Here is a 20228-nt window from a genome sequence, read left to right as displayed (position 1 = left end):
AGAGTCCCACTTCTTGTAGCTCTTTTTCTTTGTACTAGGGTGAGAAGGGGAAACAAGCAACCTTTTACTTTCAAGGCACGGCTACTGTTAGAGAGAGAGAGAGAGAGAGAGAGAGATTTGTCTCCTTGATTCTCGGCTCATTTAGTGCGGTTTTGGCTTAAAGAGAGTAGTTTATTATCTACTACGTGCATCACCTGCGTACCATACATTATCACTTGTGTTCCCTGGAAAGCAAATCCCTGGAAAACAGCCTCTTTTTTCTTTGACAAGATAGAATTCTGGTGTTCACTTGCTTTCCAATGAAAATAGAATTACACATGTGGAATTTCTGCAATAAGTCAAAAATGACATGAAAAAGCTCATTTCCCCCCATTAGGGATTTCATTTCCGACCAAGAACACACAGATTTCGTTTTCCTGAGAAACTAGTGCAAAAAGAAGGGCAAGCAGTTTCCCTGGAAACCTTTTCCTGCAAAAGTGAACAGTTCAGAAACAGTCCAGGGAAACCTTTTCTTGCACAGATTCCCTGTATCTCTTTTCCTAATGCCACGTCAGATTCCCGGGAAACATTTTCTTTTCCTTTCCCGAGAAAACAAGTGAACAGCTGATGGATTTCTTTAGCGTAAAAAATTTGTTTTTGACTGGGAATCCATCATTATAAACAGAGGAATGATAGATGCAAGGGCCATCTTTATAGATCCACGTCATTTTTTAAGTCGGTTGAGAAACTGAATTCGGTTGCACTTAGATAAAGGACTAAAAAAATCATTGGTATATCCACAGAAGAGGTTAACTGTATCATTTCAAAAACTACTGTAGCAATTGTTTCTACTGTTCAAATTTAATGCCAATACAATTTAAATATAGGATTATTGCAAATGGTATTTCCACCCGTACCTCACCATCTCCACCCTTTTTGTTTGTGTTTACCTAAAATTATCTTCGAAAAGACGAATAAAAGAGGGTGGAAATGCAGTTTTGTTTTGGGAAAAGACAAACAAAAAAGGATGGAAATAATGAGAAAGGGTGTGGAAATATTATTTTCCCAAGATTATATGCAAGTACTTTTTAGAGGTATCCAAAGAGAACTTATGTCCGTTGAATCCACACTTGAGCCTAGCTGGGGAGCCAAGACAAATGAGAAAGCCATAAGGTCAGTTAGTCATGCATGGATCCATTCATGGCCTCAGGTCTAGTTCTAATCCAAGATCCATAAAGGCCCCACACTAGAAAATTGTAAGATGGATTTTATGGCTGAAAAGGGGAAGGGATAGTTGGATGTGATTCGTTCAGATCGTGCGACCATCGATCACAGCCGTCTCTCTCTCTCTCTCTCTCTCTCTCTCTCTCTCTCATCCAAACTTTTATATATCCATTCTCATAACCTAATTTCTGATGCATGTATTGTATCTTTCTTTTACTAGGCACCATGCATTCTAAAGCAACATTGTATGGTTCTCTTTCTCCCACATGAGGCCCATCTGTGACTTAGTTCTCTCATCTCTACCCATTTGATGAACTTTTTATAGGAAAAATGGTGGGAATGGACTTTACCATAATGAAGTTGTGAACCAAAAGGACGACAACCCACTGAGATCATTTTCAAGCTTGTTTAGATAGTGACTGGCCATAGCTTATAGGCATCTCTCTGGTCATCTTTGTCTCTGTATATAGTATACAAGAAGCCAACTTTGGTCCCAAAAGGGTCCTGTATTAGGTTAGAAAGGGCCTTAGAGGTAGATCCTTTTTGGCAGTCGGTGGTCAAAAATTGATGCCTTTGGTGAACCCTCTCTCTTTTGTATTAGGTTATAAAGGGTTTACATTGTGTGGTGTTGGTACATCTGTGTGACTCGACATGAGGGGTCCTCAAGTTGAAATTTGTCCCCCTCGAATCTCTAGGTCTTGCATTGTTGTCATGCACTCTCTTCGAAGGGCTCTCCTTCTAGGGTGCATTTTTTGCATTGTTGTCATGCATTCTCTTGGAAGGGCTCTCCCTCTTCTTGGGTTCATCAAAAGGTGCATTTTTTTTATATTGTGTAGATTTATATAATTTTAGAAGGTGATAAATGGATTTGGATATATCTGTGGGAAGCTAGGGTTCCACGGATCTCATGGACCCAAATAAATGCCTGTTTATTGATAGAAGCTTTGTTAATGACCTATAATTATATCCTTATGATGATGATACATTCAACCTTAAGAAGCTGTTTGGTTTGGGGATAGTGGAATCGGGAGAGCGGAAATTCCCTGATCTCACATTGCCCGCTGATTGGTTTTGCATTTAAAATTGAAAGGGGATATCACGTAACTCCATATTTTTCCTTAACCCCTCAAACTAGCTAGGACGGTCAATGGACCCAGCGGTCTCTGATGGATCTAAAGGATCCCAATGTTAATGGACAAGATTTGGGCACACCAGTTGGATTCGAGCTGTTTTTTTAATTCATATCCTAAGGTCCGAAATTATTTCAGATCCAGGACATAGCCACAAAAGCTGATTCGGTGTCCATGATTCGAGTGGAGGGCGCTAATTTGCAAAAATATTATTATTTTTTTGTTCATTTATGTCAATTCATAAGGGGTATATTCGTAACAATTAAAAACCTACTCAATATGACAAATAACATTTTATTTCCCTCGTTCCTCATTCTGTTGCCGATATTGCATTGATTTCATCTTGGGCACGTCTCCTTGGTAATTATCGCATGTCTGCTGAGGTGGAATTCTTTTTTTTTTTTCTTTTAATAGGTAAATTGGGGTTGAACCTCCAACTTCTAGGTCAAAGAACAAAGTCTTGACCTTTGAGCTAGAGGCTCAATCCATGAGGTGGAATTCTTGTCCCCTCTTTATGACTTGTTAACCGAATTCCCTTAAACAAGTGAAATTTTGCTTGAAGAATCTTGTAAATGATGCTTTGTATCTCTGCGTCTCTCTCTCTCTCTCTATTGGTAAGACACACCTTCTTATTCTCCTACTCTTTGAGTCTATGCCGCCCAACGAAACACTACTTACTACTATTCTCCAAGGTAATTCTAGGAAAATCCAATGTTTGTATCCTCCATTTTGACTGCTTATTCCACTACTCTATGAGTCAATGCCAAGCATCCAAGCATACCCTAAGCTCGAACTGTGTACAAATGTAAGTATGACCTATAACACTTCAATGGAAGGTTCTATTGAAAATGGATCGTGACCCAGACTCAATCCTAATAGCACTCCCAAAAGCATCGAACAGATAAGAGATCCGAATGAATCATGACCAAGACAGGCTGATGAGATCTGAACTGAATCCATTGACACCCTTACGAAAACAGGTATAACAGAAACACCAACACAATGCTGGAGTTGCACTCACTTCTATTTTTCGGGGCAAGTAGGATCCTAACGATGGACACATCCATTGCATTGGTATATATGCCTCATCTTTGATTGATTTAGATCGTACACTTCAATAAAAAAATTAACATCTTTTTGGGGCCACTAAAGATGCATTGTAGATTGAACCATGTGAAACGTGGCCCTCCTAGATACACATATTCTGCTTTCTAATCAAAGTCCCTAGAAAAGCGATCCCACTTTGGAATGCATTAGTTTATTTATTGATTAGATCGCAAGAGATCAGATTGGGAAGCATGTCATGTTCTATACCTCTTTTCCCATGCTTGCACCCATCTATACCATAACTGATCCTACCATTCGTGTGTCTCTTATCCAAAAGCAACTTTTTACATGACTCCCTTTACCTTTATCTTTCCTTTACATTATGGATGGAAGAGGAAGACCACTTACATAAAGCACAATACCAGGATATTTCAATGTAGCTAGAGGGAGAGAGAGAGATAATGCCAATGTATTGACAAAATGAAAATATATGTTATTAGGGTTATTCATGATGTCAAAATCGAACCTCTCTCTGATTATTTTTTCTATATATCTTTTTGGCTGATAATATCAGATAGAGCTTCAGTCTCAACTTTTCATGTGAAAAAAACATTCCTTTTATTCCATGTTTGCCTGCATGGAAATTTTTTCCATAGATTTTTAGTTTATCAATTGGTGAGACAGGGCTAGGGAGGGTGGGAGAATGAGAGACTAGAGAGGGCATGAGTGAGGAGAAGGTGAGAAAAGGCTGAAAAACAAGGCAAAGAAAAACATGATTTTATGAAAATACAATTTATTTTCCCCTGTTTCCTAACCCAATTCATTCCTCACCCTACCCACCCTTCTCTAATCACTTGATAAACTAATATTCCATTGAAAAAAAATTCATGGTTGCCAAACATGGCCTTAAACTAATATTCCATGGAAAAAATTCGCACCCCCTGTAGGATTACTCGCACCCTTTTCATGTGAATTGACATCAATTCATGTGAAAAGGGTGCTAGTAATCCTAAAGGGGGTGTGAATTTATCATCTCCCTATTTTTAACTGTTTAAAAACCCCAGGAGTCAATCATCGGCTTGTCCGAGTCAACTCTACTTGGTTTTACTTTGGCTGAGTTCTCACGTGAATCTAGTAAATCGAAGGCACATTTAAATTGCAAGTTACGAAAATTTAATTGTGTATATCATTGAGTTGCTCGAGTTGGCTCGGTTTACCTTGGAGAAAGTTCACATCCAATCTGAGTTTTTAAACATTGGTTATTTCACTTATCTGGTGAGTCAGAGGTGGGACATTAATTGTCCTTACTTTTACTTCCATTGCCTGCCTCCGCATGCCAATTCGAACACCAGAAATAGTCAGGGAAGAAGTTTGGTTGTGGCACATCTATTAAAAGGATAATGCAGGTGTCTCAAGATGAATTCAACGTCGAAACATCTTGGATTCATGCTTTAAGAAGCCTGAGACTCCCGATATCTATTATTTCGCTATCTTACCGTACCATGCTCTCGTCACTGGCTTGAGTCCATAGAATATTTTCTTGAATTGACAAACATGATTTGAGAACTTAGATTCAAATAGGAGTGGATGATTCATGTAAATCTCACCACGCTTTCGTCACTGGCTTGAGTCCATAGAGTATCTTCTTGAATTGACAAACATGATTTGAGAACTTAGATTCAAGTAGGAGTTGTTGATTCACGCAAATCTCACAGTCAATCTCCCCATCAAAAAAAGTATGTTTTTACATCTAGTAGCATATACCTTGTGAAAGGACATGGGTCATGATTCTTGCTTTGTATCTAGGAAATGAATCATTAGCCCTGTTCTTCACTATGAAAATTTAATTGTAAGTAATGTGTTCAACGTCATTCTGCCTGGGAATCAAATCCATTGTTTCATTTTTATTAAAATTCAAAAGTATCGACTTACATTAGGGGCTCATTTTGAAATTCTTCATTCTTCTTCATATGAAGATGGGCTACAATCATTCATAGGCTTTGCAAGAAAGCATTTAACAACATTTCAGTAGTTTGTAATGAATCATTAGCGTTGTTCTTCACTATGACAGTTTAATTATACGTAAGGCGTTCAACGTCGGAATCAATTCCGTTGTTTCATTTTTATTAATATTCAAAAGTATCATCTTATAGTAGGGGCTCATTTTGAAAATTTCCATGCTTCTTCATACGAAGATGGGCTACAATCATTCATATGCTTTGCAAGAAAGCATTTAACAACATTTCAATAGTTTGTACTCGCGGAGTCGTTAAATTTCTTTAACACCTCTTGTTTTCATGACTTTGAAAAACTTTTTGATTTTTAATTTTTTTGTTTGAATCTTCTAAGAATTCATCTTTCTCCTTAAGTTGGTGACTCATTTTACTCGAAGATCTGAATCTCCCCCTTGAACTAGACTTCCCAAACATAGGAGAAGTTGATCGATTTGCTTAGAGCATTCGACTTTTTTTTTTTACTTCTGTCACCTCCTCAATGCTTGTATGAGATACATAGGGTTAGTAGATGTTGTACAATATAAAAGAAGCCTCATCAATCACAAGATCACAAAATGTAATCGCCTTATGAGTTTTCATACCCTTACATGTCTAATCTTTCCTTCTTGTAGCATACTCTACTCTCAACTCAACTAAGCCTATGTCCCAAACTAGTAGCATAATCAACAAATGTAAATTTAATTGCTTTTGTTTTAGGTTTTTTCCTTTCTTTATTCAGCTCACGCACAAGGCATATGAAACCAAATACTCTAGCCTAGTAACAGTTTGATATTTTGATTTTATGAGATCAATCAAGAGTCTAGTTGATCCACAGACAAGAGGTCTTGCAAGAGAGATGATATACAATACATCTATGGGGATGGGATTGAAGCCCATATCATATGGTCATCAATGATAGAACCTCAACTTTACGCTTGAAGAGACATCGACTCTTAAGTTCAATGAGTCCAGGTACATCATATAGAGTACTTGCAAGCACTATAATATTCAAAATTACCATCCCAAGAATAAGTACTAAGTACTTGTAATATGTAAAAGAGGATCCCGAACTATTATGTTCTTAACTGGCAACAAGATTCTGTTAAAGTGCTTTTGTTACAGGGTCCAACAATCACGTGAGGATCCTATGATGCTCAAAGTCTTGAATGGACGTGATGTAGCGACGATACCATATAGTCACCATCTAATAGCCATAATTCAACCTGCACACTAATCAGAGTCGAGTAGGGGTTCTTTTAAACATAAAAAGTTACCAATATGTCCGCACACAGTTACAAGAGGGGGATATACCGCCTTTCCTCCAAACCCAAAACCTTGAAGAAAGAAATTACCAGCCACGAATGCTAGGAATTGCAAGAGGAAGATGCATACCTCCTTTACCGGCCAAGATGCATACCTAGGTCACATCTCGAAGCTCCCCAAGTCATTTTGGGAAGATGCATACCTCCTTTAGGATGCTGTGAAGAAAGGCATTTTGTATATCAATCTGACAAAGAGTTCATTGCTAAGAAACAACTAATAAGATGTGGTTGGTTTGATGACAGGATTGTAAGTGCCTTCATAATCTATAACTGCTTGCTGATTAAAACATTTTACAACTAAGAGCGCCTTGTGCCACTCAACAGTTCCATCTGCCCTTTTTTAGTTTAAAAACCCACTTGCACCCCGCTATATTCGTGTTTGGTCATTGGTAAACTAAGTTCCGGTGCCATTCCGGAGTTATTTTAAATTGTCTTATGAGTTATTTTCAACCCAATCACCTGTTAACTGTTGTCCAAGCGTTCCAATAGCACACATTCTAATCTCCTCAATTTGAATTTTTAAGGGTGCATGTAAACTCTAATAAATATTGTCTGAATATGGACTCCTTACTAGGAAGAAAATCCCATAAGATTGCAGGGAAGGATAGGTACTACGTTTAGGAGCTCTTTATTGTTCACATTTGGGTTATAATTGCTACCCCCTATGTGATTTTCTAAGAGACTATGTTGTTAAAGTGGAAATTCAGCAATACAAAAGCTGTTGATACAAATCTGAGCCTATTTCCTACGAATCTATGTTTCACATTAGAAAATTAGATTTACACTAGCTCCGGTTTGAATCCAATATAGGCTTTAATTTCTTCAAGTTTAAGAGGAAAAATAAAAACCAATTCATATAAAGTTAGTTTCAGATGTTATTAAATTGGTAATTGAAAAACAAGATTAGATCTTATAAGGCTCCAATAATAATTGAGTCAAACCCGAGAAGGGTCGACACGGACCCTAAACCAAACCCAACACTAACCCCACCTCACCAGAGATATCAACCATGCACATAATGGCTCACCAGATACAACACTTAGAGTGACAAAATGCTCAGGCTACTGATATTGGCACTGCCATGTTTTGATAATTGCACAAACACATCTGGTCTTTTATTATTTAAATAGCTCTAAAGGGTTATTACAATTAACAAAAAGTTCTCATAAGTATAGTTAGCAAAATATAATAGGGCAAAAAATGGTAAGGGAAAAATCCGGGTTTAATATGGTATTGGTTAAAAATAACGCAGTAAAAAACTCAAATATACAAACACATAAAAAATGTGTTTAATATGTTTAAAATTTTGTCATTTACAAATTATATCGGATAAAATTGGAAAGTTTGTAAAAACATGTTTAATATTTTTAACGTTTTCCTTACCATGCTCTAAAAGTATTAAACGGGAAACCTAAAAAACACATTTTTTTCAAGTTTCGCTAACTATGCTGATGAGCTAAATAAAAAAGAAATGACAAGGTAAGTTTGTGCAATTATGAAAACATGTTATAGTGCCAATATCAGTAGCCACTGTGTCAGCGGATCCACTTCAGATCAGATCGTCTTAGTCATGATCTTTTCAAATCTCTTATCAGTTCAGGGTGATCTTCGGATCCCACTTTCCTGTGCCTCGGTCATGATCCATTTCAAATCGGTCATTAAAATTTTCAAGACAAGGGCGAAAGCGAGCTGCCGCGGTGGGGTGGCTATGTAGTGAGCTAGGCACTTAAGGTTGGGTTAGAGAATGAATAGAAGGGGGTGACTCAAGACTTGAGAGAGATACAAAATACGGGAAATAGAAATTTGAAAAAATTGCATATGACTTAATTTTATTAAAATACCCCTAAATTTATACTTAAAGTTATTAAAAACTAAAAGGTAATTTTGTAAAATAGTACAATAAAATCAAATTGAAGCTGTCTCATGGGCTTTTGTTAGTTGTCTAGATCCGATCCAAAATAATTTCGGATCATATGATAGGGATACAAAATGTGTGAACAGATCTTAGTAATGTGTATTGATAGTTGATCCCATCTGGTTCTGTTTAGATTTTGGTGGTCCGTCCGTAGGGGTGTTCGTCCGGTTATAACAGACCGAAATTTGATAACCGAAACCGAACAACCCGGCCCGGCCCGGCCTACCCCTATGCCAGGTCTTTTCAATACATTACGATACTCGGCTGGGCCTATTAATAATCCAACGGTCCAGATTATCTGATATAGGAGACACGTGAATCACGTGGGTATTGGTTACATTATGAATAGAGGAGAGAGGAGAAGTATCGTTGTCCACGCGCTTTCATGAGTAGAATCACCCTAACATCTCTTTCCTTTCCAAAATTCGATTTTTGCAGGTAACATTTCTCTTTCCTATCAAAACCCTAGTTCAATTTCCTGCATTTTTTCTTTGTTTTTTTTTGTTATAGGTTCATCTATGTAAGTAGCAAGCAAATCACATGCATGCATTCTAAAATTTCTGCTTACTTTGATAAAAAAAAAATTTGGTATTCACTTGAGATGAATTATAGATTGAGATTTGGGATGGGAAAGTACAAATGGAGATGGGTTTGTGTTTCTCTTTTCAATAAAATTCAGCATTCGAAAAAATGGGAAAAAAAAAGTAGTAGATCTAAAGTTTCTGAATCTGAACTCTAGAAAAAGTAACAGAAAAATGTTATACACTAAAAAGAAGAGAAAATTAGAAAAATCTCCAGTTCTGTGGTTAGAGTGGTAAGGGCAAACAATAGATTAACTCTTGATTGTGTGAATTAGGACTATATTTTTCTACAACTTAGTAGATGAAATTATATTACTAAATGGTAAGTAATAGCCTAGATCTTTACTGTCTGAATCTTGGGCAGTGATAGGCCGCAAGCATCCGTTTCTTATTTCAATTTGAGAGTTGATTTTATTAGGAATAAATGGAAACCCATTTGACATTGATTTTACTTTCTGAACAAGTCAGTAAAATTGGTAATTTGAGAGTTGGATCAGCTCTGGGTAGTCTGAAGCTGTTGTCAGCTTGAATTTCAAATAAATTTAATAAGGAAATAGGAGGGCGACATCAGTAGTCTATTGGTGGCTTGGTGCAATAGTTGGGTTCAGTAGCAATGAAAGAGGACCACATACACACAGAATTTGGAAATATGTTATTGAATTTAGAAAAAGAGGATTATATTTGCTGTGGGTAGTCTGACTCTGGTATGGACTTTGATACAAGCTTAATAGGAGGAAAAAAACATTATATATATATATATATATATAAAGTAAGAATAAGATTTGCTCTATATGGTCTCAACCAAGAGAGAGCTCCTAAGCATTTTTGCATTTTTGGGGAAGGTACCTAGCTTTCTGACATCAAAACTGAGGCTCACCCGATCTCCATGTGTATGGTGATAGTAATCAAGAGGTGAACCCGTGATGAATGGTTTATAGGCCAAAATATGCACCATCATACTTTTGCTCCCTAAATGTGAAATGTAGGATCATTTGCTTAATTGGGATTTTGGACCATGGAACTTCATGGTGGACCTATCTCTTTACTGGTCCCAATCGTCCAATGTACTTGGGCTATGTCGATTGGGGGAGGTCTTATGAGCCACCAAACCGTTCCTGTTCTATAAGTCACAGATGGGAATTTCTCGGCAAAGGAAAATCTTGGGAATTATTATTTTTTAAAATTTTTTCAGGATTATATAGGTAAAAACGTTAGGATTTTAATTATTTAAAAATATATAATTTTAAAAAATAGGATAAAATATCATAGAAATATCGTGATAATATCGCGGGAAATTATTAAAAGGAAAATATAGCTATAATTTTTAAAATCTTGGGATTATTTCAAGATTTTGCCATTTTATCAAAATGTTGCAATAAAATCACGATGTTTTGAAAAAAGCCGGAGATATTTGTGACATAGATTTTCAAGAGTTTTTTCCTTATCAAAAGGATATGATTGCTGACTGCAGTTGAAGGGACTATACCATTTTCTCTCTGTCTTTTTTTTATCTCTTATACCATTTTCTTTTTTAAATGATAAAACATGTCAACTGATATATAATGACATCATTCACAAACTTGCAGACACATAAGATTCATGGCTCAATCAGTAGATCAAAATAAAGAGAAGAAGCTTATCCGAATCGATGTCAGTTCAGACACCGTCTGCCCATGGTGCTTTGTGGGTAAAAAGAACCTGGGCAAAGCTATAAATTTGTCAAAGGATCAATTCGATTTTGAGGTTTCCTTTTTTTCCCCTCTTCATCTAATCCTATTTACATGTGGTCTAGACTCAGCATTCTGTTTCTTATTGATACTGCCTTGGTATCTTTTCCGCTTTGTGATTGGATACTCCAATTTGTAGGTGAGGTGGCATCCTTTTTTCCTTGATATTTCTGCACCAAAAGAAGGTATGGTAAAGTCTGAATTTCACAAGAAAAAGTTTGGAAGTCAGGCGAAGCAATTTGAAGCTCGGATGACAGAGGTTTTTTTTTCTCATCCTTGGATTGTTCTTAACTCATGAAATCTGTTTCACTGCTTTTATTAATATATGTTTTTTTGAATATTTTTTCCAGATATTTCGAGGTCATGGGTATGAGTATGATACTTCCGGCCTCATGTAAGTTCAAAGCAACTATCTTTGGGCACTGCATGTATGAGAGGGAAAGGGACTTAGTACTAAGTTGTTAAAACTACCTGTGGATGCAGTGGAAATACCTTGGATAGTCACAGGTTGATAACATTTGCAGCACAGCAAGGTTATGATAAGCAAAATGCCGTAGTAGAAGAGTTGTTTGTCAACTATTTCTCACAAGGAAAGTTTATAGGTGACCGGTAAGTGTATTGAAGTTACTTTATACAAATGCAACACAGTCTCATCTATCAAGGACATCACTCATTTCAGATTGTTTTATCAAAACATACCAAAGCAGATATCCCTATGAAACCTTATTGAAGCTACTTCCTTTTTGCGGTATTGTTTATGTAATATTTATATACTTTTGTTTTGATGCTATTATATGGGAATTGGAAATAAAAAATTATCATATATGCATATTTATGGACATGATGGTATGTCAGTTTTGCAGGGGTCTGTTTAGACATCCCTGTTTCCGACACCGATGGATGCATCCATGTTTTCCTCACTCTGATTGGAAACCAGTTGGGATGTATGTTGTCTGGGAATGTATTAATTTACCAAGAGAAAATTCTATTGCTTGGCCCTCTACTTTCATCTGCCTAGAAAGATTTCAGTGTTTGAAAAATTTTATTAGACGCCTTTGTTGTTTTCTCTTCATGATCTGTATAATCCACACCCATATATACCATTTAAATTTCTTGGGTACATCTTTTAACTGGTAATGAATTAGCAGAAGGATATGCCACCCTGAAGTATTTGGGTAACATAGTTTATTTTACTGTCAGTGGAAGAATTGCCCCCCTCTTCCAAAACTTGCAACAATAGAGCAGCGTTCCATTTGTGTGTTTGCTTGCGTCACATGCGTAATAAATGATCCAAGTCTACTTGGATGTATCATATTTCCTCGATTCCCAACTCTATCATATATAAGGGGTACACCATGATTGATAAGAACCATAATTAAGAAACATACTAGCAAAACTAATGGTTGATTCATGTCCTTAAGTGGTCCTTTGTGGATGGTTTTTGAATTACAAAACCATTCATCTCATACCTTCAAAATTTCGTATGCTGTGTGCCTGTGTGTGTTGGTGTATGCAAGATATTACTTTTTTCAGTGTTGGGTGTGGTTAGAGACACAAGCATCTTACACACTCATTTTATAGAATGCCAATGCACATTTGAAATTCTGTTTCAGGCAGGTTTTATTGGAAGCCGCTAGAAAGGCTGGCATAGAGGGAGCGGAAGAGTTGCTTGAAGACCCAAATAAGGGGCTCAAAGAGGTATTTCCTATAACATTGTTTCTTCCATTCTTTCCTCTATACTACTTTTGGGTGGTACCTTACTAAACTACTCAACTAGCTGATAAAAGGTTGAATTCAGACACTCCTATTCATTCACCTGAAAGTTAACTTGCTTTTTTTTAATGATTTATGAAGGTTTATGCTGAACTTGAAAAGTATTCAGGAAGCATTACTGGAGTCCCGTATTTTGTGGTGGGTGAGAATTGTAATATTTACCAAACAAACTCACTTGCCATGAATATTTCTACCATTTGCTAATGCACTTTTCTTTCATTACCCTAATGAGCTTCTTCTGACAGATTAATGGAAAGCACAAGCTGAGTGGTGGCGAACCACCTGAGGTATTCGTGAGGGCATTTCAAGCTGCTGCAAATGAATAGCTATAGGAGGCCTTTGATTGTTTACATATGCAACTCCTGAAGTGAAGTATAATACGGCATGAATAGCTTGCTATATGTATGCGTGCCTGTGTGTGCATGAATGCGTGTGCCTGTGTGTATGGGGTTTTTATGGTTCTGACCTTTCTGAGTCTACATATTGGGATATTTATTCCATTAAAGTTTGACTTGAACACCTGATTGCACTATACAATATCTCCAAACAATCCTTTCATTTGCCTTCTTAATTGATTGGTGATCCTTATCTTATCATGGTGTGATGTCTTGTTTCTTTAGTGAGAACAGTTTTACATGACAGCAGAATGTGCTTGGACCATCTGGCTGATATAAAAGATAGAACAGACATGGATATACTTCCCCTTTGGTGATCCTAGTCCTCATTAATTTTGTTTCAGTAAACTGATGGTGATAGTGGAAGCTTTTATGCTAACATAGAACCAATAACTGAAAGCCTTGGCTCCTGGTAGATTGAGGAACTTGAGTTCCTCTAATTTAAGCCATGGAAGCTTTTATGCTAACATAGAACCAATAGCTGAAAGCCTTGGCTCCAGGTTGATTGAGGAACTTGAGTTCCTTTAATCCAAGCCATTCCCTATCTAAGAAGGGAGAAAAGAAAATGCTGGGACTCGGTGGTACACCAAAGTTGTTTTTCCTGAGTGCTAGGCCTTTGGGTCTAACTTGTACGATGGGGTGTCAAAAGTGGTCAAGATGTAAAGAACATCCTCTGGTAAGGATCTGTGGCGCAGTGTTTCCTGGGATAGATAATCATTCCACTCTATTGGGCGTGGATTTTGATAGGGACATGTAGTACCTGGTGAGGGTGAGGACTGTAGAGGCTGGTGTTGTGCCTATTACCAGACCCATTCTATGAAAGGATCTGGTCGTATGGTTGACAATTAAAGAACGAATGGATTCCAACTTCAACATTGTTTTCGGTGATCCGGCCCCTCAGGTCTAGGGAAGGGCTGATCAAGAAAGCAATGATGTGGCATGCAATGGTTTTCATCAAACAGCAGAGATGATCACTGTGAGCTTGTCGGTCGTCATTACCTCGAGCATCTTGCTTGCCCGATCATATGGTTTTAGGGCTTCAAGCGATACAATGGAAGGAAACGACTGGAACTACATATGCCCATGCCAACCGTGTCACTCGGCTCTGTTAGGATGCAGGTAATTACCTTGTAGATTAGTGGTAGAGGAGACAGAAGTGTTGTTATGTTGTTTTTTTCTAAGGAAGGTGCTTTCCTCATTTAAAGTGAGGTGAACTAAATCCCATGTGGATAGGGCATTGCGTCTTTCATTAAGAGTTGCGGCCGAGTAAGTCATCGGTCCTAGGCCCTGGATATGACTCTGCTTTGGTCAAGTAGCCATTTTGGTCAAAGAGACCTGGTTACAGGGTCGGAAAGGGTTAGGCACTGGCCCTGCCCAATTGATGATCGGTCTCTACTCAAGAAAGGGGTTCTCATAGTTATTTAAGGATATCAAAATACTAATAAATGGAAAATATGAATGACACGATGCATGGTAAAAAGGAAATCCTTTCCTTTTGAATCATGAAGGGTGGGTTCCTGATGCACAAACAACCCATGGACACCTTACATCATCCCTTCAAATTGATCATTAGCATAGATTTTGTGCATTTTCATTAGTGATAATGATGTAGGGTAATCTTGCCATTTTTAGTTGTTAGATCCCCTTATCGATCCATCATAAGTAGGAGTAGTTATGTCTTTTCTATGAGTTCGGGTTGCCTTTAAAAGCCCCTTTCCCTCTCTTTTTGGAATCAGCTTTGAATTTGATTCTTAGATCTTAGATCTAGATTTGGAATTTGGAGGGAGATTTGCCTTCTTGCTAGAAGTAGATCTTGCTTACTATTTTCATGGAAGGAGGTATAATAAGCTGGAATCTCAGCTTATCTCCATTAATCCATCCTCTCATCTCCTTGTTTTAGCAAGAAATTCGTTGACTCAAACCAGCTAGGCATGTCCTTGCCTAATATCATCACATCACTTTCAAGAACATCAAGGATTGAAATCAGTTCAAGTTTCTGTTCGTCTGGCCTATTGATGCAATTGCATGTGTTTTTTTTTTTAAATGGATGCAATTGCATGTGTTCTTATGAGCTTTACTACAAAATTTCCTTCCTTTCATCATAGATCTGTAAGCGATTGATTTACTGGTTTGATTTTTCCTTCGACAAATATCAGAAATTATGTAAAGACTAAAAAATAACATGTTCACTGCTTGAATGCCTGATAGCATTTCAGACGACAGTCAGATATGAGTATTATGGGCAAATAACACTAAGATCTTGATGGTTTGTGTTGTTCACGACATTTTTTATATAAGTTTCTTGAGCTCCATTGATTCTTTAATGGATCTATGTTAGATCCAATAAAAATCAACATAAAATTTTTCAAGAATTCATTCTCGGGCCACTTGGCCAGTGAATCTAGTCACATCGAGTGATGTGCGTTAAGCTACATTTCTCTCAGATATAGTCACCTACCATTTGATCTTTGATCTTTCAATTCATAGTCTGGAAATAATATGGCCTCTGAATGTTGCAAAGGAGATGCAACAGTGAATTATTAATAGCAGGATCTGTACTTTTGTGAATGTGCTTGCTGTTGGTTCCCTGAGATTTTCGGATGTTTTCATTGGATTTTTCCTACCAAAATTAAGATCCAACTGAAGTTCTGAATTACATGGCACAGTTTTCACTTGAAATCTGGTATGCATGATCAATGCCAGTCGCTTGACATCCTTGCTCTTATCATGACTAGAAAGTTGAATTGCCTATGTTTTATTTTTTTTAATTGAAATCCGAGGTTTTAGCACAACCCAAGTTAATTTTCAACTTAGTTAGCCACTGGGCATTTGTTCGAAGGTCATTTGATCATTGGTTCAGAACCAGTCCTTGAAAATGGATCCTAAAAGGTTGTCTCAGCCTTTCACAACTAGGGGTTCGTCTTTCAAAACTGGTCACCTCAAACATTGCTTCTGCACCCTTACCCTGCATCACTTCCAGACGGACATGGGGAGGTCCGAATGGAATCTGAGATTGTAAAAATATTACTCAAGGGGAGCTCCGTTTACTTGGAGTCAACTAGTCAAGTCAACCTGGGCGTGTTAACTCGAGGAGTATTAGTTCCATCCATGGTGTTAAATTTCGGTCTTTCATCCGAAATTTAAGAAATTTGAACGAAAAATCTCGATTTTCTTCATTATTTAATACTTTCCCAAAATTCCGTCCGAGATCAAATATTTTTTTAATAGATTTCGTTGGATTTCGGCCGAAATTTCAGTTTCGGAGAGGACAGTACTGCATTTGGCCAAAATTTTGTATGAGATAAGATATTATTTTAATAAATTCCGTCGGATTTGGGCCGAAATTTCGGTTTCGGTGAGGAAGGAAACGCATTCGGAAACTGAAATTTGAAACCATGGTTCCCATCCTAGAAAGACAAAATTAAAATTATGATCATCAACACTACTTAGAAAGATAAGAAAAATACATATCTGATGCAACCAAAGAAAAAAAACAAACATAACCGAGCCATTTTAACCCAAAGGCCATCACAACAACTGGCCAAAGCTACTACATTACTGAAACATTAATCATCTGGGTCCTATTCAAAATCCTCCCTTGAGCTTCAGAGTGTACTTTCTATTTTCTTTAATTTTGTAGACAATCCCATTACGATCCTTTTCAATGGAAGTTAAGAGGTTTTGAATATTGGAGTTGGAAAGGCATTGGCGAATTGAGTTGGGAAGGATATCAGTGCTTTTGATGGGGAATGTATCACTGCCGAGGATATCAGCCGGTATATTCCCCTCTCTGGGAGTGTAGGTTACGTCCCAAGGTTTATTTGCCTCTCTCTGAGTGTAGGTGACCTCTTCGCGAGTTTGAAATTTTTTACTTAGGTGAAGGATCTCATCAACTAGGTCTTTCGCTTCCGCGGGGCAGGTACCACCATTAAGGATTTTAACAGCTGGTTCCGAGTCTGATTCCACCCAAATACGGCGGAAATTCCGTCTTATTGCTTGCTCGACTCCCACCCTTATTGCCTCAAATTCTAACTGGGTGAGATCATTCAATTGAGGGACGTTGATGGAATAGGCTGAGATGAGAGAGCCCTCAGAGTCTCGCAGGAGGCCCCCGATGGATCCCCAGTCACCGTACCTGTTAAAGTATGAAAGATTAAATAACGCCTTCACCGAATGCTTAAGCTTTTGGAGTAATTGGTAGTTTCACATGGTATCATTGGTTCAGCCCTTCTTGATAGCAAAACCCACATGCAATGGCCAAACCCAAAAAAGGGGGCCACACGTGAGGGGGAGTGTCATCCGATTACTCCATAAAACAACTAGCATCCAAAGAAATCGTTGTAAATCAAACATCTTCAAAGACGGACCACATCCAGCAGTTTCAAATACAGGTAGACCTGGCAAATGGGCGGGTTGGGTTGGGTCGACCTGCGGGTCATGCGGTTGCGGGTCAAACGGGATGGGTCAAAAATGACCCGCATCCCTACGGGTCAGCACTTAGTGACCCGCACTCGCTATAGGTGGGTTGGGTCAACCCGCAATTTTGGGCAGTGATAAATTCACCCCCTAATTTTCAAAATGGACCGTACAACCCACACCATTAGATAATCGAAACCGTCCATTTGATGGGCCACAACGTAAATAGATTGTGCCCCAAAAATTATTTCCATAGGATGATCTCAACCGTCCAATCTATGTAAGTTTCCATAATGTGAGTCTCTCTTCAGATCGGTTGGTTAGAATCATCCTATGGTAATAATTTTTAGGCACAACCTATTTACGTTGTGGCCCATCAAATGGACGGTTTGGATCATCCTATGGTGTGGGCCGTACCTTCCATTTTGAAAAATAGGGGGTGTATTCAATTTAATTCCACCATGCCAAGTTCCAACCACTCAAACTAAAAAGAAAAAAGAAAAAAAGAAAAAACGAATTGCAGGTACCCACCAACTCTTGTTTTGGTGGGTTAGGTGATACGCGGGTCAATTTTGACGGGTCACTCAAATGTCAACCCGTACCCGCAAATTTGCAGGTGGGTTGGGTTCCGCGTGTCAGTTTTGCCAGGTCTAAATACAGGCATCTAGAAATATAGAAAAATAGAAATTTCAAATACAATTTTTATAAAAGATTAAATAACGCCTTCTCCATTAGCTTAAGCTTTTGGAGTAATTGGTAGTTTCACAATACGAGGATGCGTCCGTGTTTAGCTTCACAGTGTCAGGCTTCGGCTTTTCCCAAGTGCAACTGCGGGCAAGAAATCTTGACGCTTGGGTTATTTCCAAGTCCAATTGAGAGGACGACTCTTTTTCTTTTTTTTTGAATAAAAGACGATACATCCCATAAGCGATCGCGACCGCAGCACCAACGGAGGCCACAACCTCACCGGTGCTCATATCTTGGGCTTCGGATCTCCTTCTACCATTGTTACTACTGCCTGCTCCCATATCACTCTCTCGGCTTTCGTTAGCACCCATCTCGCCCTATACGTTTCTAATGCTCTCTGGTTTGAATGGTTTAGTAGAACCGAGCTTCTTTAAATAGGAGAAGCTTTTGGCTTTTGCGTTAGACCAAAGCCATGTTCGCACTACCATGTTTTGATAATTACAGCAACTCATCTTTTCTTTTAGAGAGATGATAAGTTCGCACCCCCGTATGATAATTCGCACCCCCTTTAACGAGTGAAAAAGGGCCAGTGATAAATTCAACCCCATATATCTTAATTCGACCCATATATGGGCAGTGCTTAGAGAGAGAGATGGGTGTCGGGGTCGATTTATCACTGCCCTTCCCATGTTTTGATAATTGAACAAACTAATCTTGTCTTTACATATTTACTTGTGTTTTTTGCTAACTAGGGTGCTTCTAAAGGTGCGTTGGAAAAGAAATTTTAGACATGTTTTTGATAATAAAAAGTCTTAAAATATGTGCAAATGATTGTAAAATTTCTGTATCTTAACCGCTGCCCTAAGGGCCCATTAGCAAAACCCTATTTAATTACCTACTTTTGGAAGGGCAGTGATAAATCGATCCCTTTTAGCAGAGAAATATTTGTTAAAAGTGAACTGTATTTACTGATATCAGTAGCCATTTTAGGGCAGTGATATTCCTCCTGCACCTTCCCTGATAGGATAAATCCCCCTTCTACTCCACAACCAGGTACAACACTACTCCAAACCTCTCTCTCCAACAAATAGTTTGTAGGCCCAACAATTAATTTGTTTAAATCTTTGAGCAAAGTAGGCCACTAGTGTTTTTTAAAATGAACTGTACAACCCACACCATAGGATGATCCAAACTCTCCATTTGATAAGCCACATCCTAAATAGGTTGTCCAAAAAAATCATTTACACAGGACCATCCTAGCCCTCTGATCTAAAGAGGAGACTGCATATTATATAAACTTCAATAGATCGAAGGCTTGCGATCATCCTATGGAAATGATTTTGGGGCACAACCTATTTACATTGTGGCCCATCAAATGGACGGCTTGAATCACCCTATGGTGTGGTCACCCATCATATAAATTCTCCTCTATGGAGTATGGACCATAGAAGCAAGAAACGTCCTTGGGGAATGAGAAACGCGTTTTCGAAACGGATACGATACGGATATTAAAAAGTTGTGGTGAAACGTCGGGGAAACGCCTGTGAAACGCACGTGAAAGGTATGTGAAACTCGTGTGAAACGTATGTGAAACTCATGTGAAACGTATTTCCAGAAAAAGAGAAACGCGTTTCCCCTGTTTTTAAGTTAAAGCATCTGTAATTTCTGTGTTTTAGGAAATAAATTTTTCGGAAAAAGTTTTACGCGTTTCCCAAACGTTTCCCTTGCGTTTCCCAAGACGTTTCCCAATGCGTTTCACATGCGTTTCTCTATCGTTTCCCGTTTCATGTTTCCCCTTTGATTTCCCCCCCCCCCCCCCCCCGTTTCACGTTTCCTTTTCCCGAACTGGTAACTATGGTATGGACTGAGTCAACTGACAAATGAGAAAGAAACAATAACCGGAAAACGCGTGGAAAAAATAGAGTGGGGCCCACAAAGCTGAGAAAACGTAGGCTCTGTTCACTTCTTTTCCCCGGAAAGGAAAGGATTTCGTTTTCCTTTCCTTTCCAGGTGACATGGCAGAAGGAAAAGGAATCTA

General features: G+C 38.2%; 2 protein-coding genes across 2 annotated transcripts; one reads left to right on the top strand and one right to left on the bottom strand.

Moving 5' to 3' along the window:
* The first annotated feature begins 8914 nt into the window (after window positions 1–8914).
* LOC143846874 (uncharacterized) lies at window positions 8915–13288 on the top strand. Its single transcript, XM_077355467.1, has 8 exons — window positions 8915–9049; window positions 10779–10935; window positions 11059–11178; window positions 11270–11313; window positions 11403–11528; window positions 12533–12617; window positions 12774–12830; window positions 12938–13288. Exons 1-8 carry the CDS (start codon window positions 8997–8999, stop codon window positions 13016–13018), a joined length of 723 nt encoding a protein of 240 aa, XP_077211582.1. The 5' UTR covers window positions 8915–8996; the 3' UTR covers window positions 13019–13288.
* Window positions 13289–16492: 3204 nt separating this feature from the next.
* On the bottom strand, window positions 16493–18606 carry LOC143845798 (uncharacterized). The gene is made up of 2 exons (XM_077354207.1): window positions 18275–18606; window positions 16493–17222 (listed from the first exon to the last, which is right to left on the bottom strand). Exons 1-2 carry the CDS (start codon window positions 18559–18561, stop codon window positions 16673–16675), a joined length of 837 nt encoding a protein of 278 aa, XP_077210322.1. The 5' UTR covers window positions 18562–18606; the 3' UTR covers window positions 16493–16672.
* Between the last annotated feature and the right edge of the window lie 1622 nt (window positions 18607–20228).

This window comes from Tasmannia lanceolata, unplaced genomic scaffold (genome assembly GCF_043159265.1).
Source record: "Tasmannia lanceolata isolate RefF3 unplaced genomic scaffold, GAP_Taslan_0.1 ptg000015l, whole genome shotgun sequence".
Taxonomy (NCBI): Eukaryota; Viridiplantae; Streptophyta; class Magnoliopsida; order Canellales; family Winteraceae; genus Tasmannia; species Tasmannia lanceolata.
The sequence above is the reverse complement of the archived record's forward strand: the minus strand, read 5'-3'. Positions and strand labels throughout refer to the sequence as shown.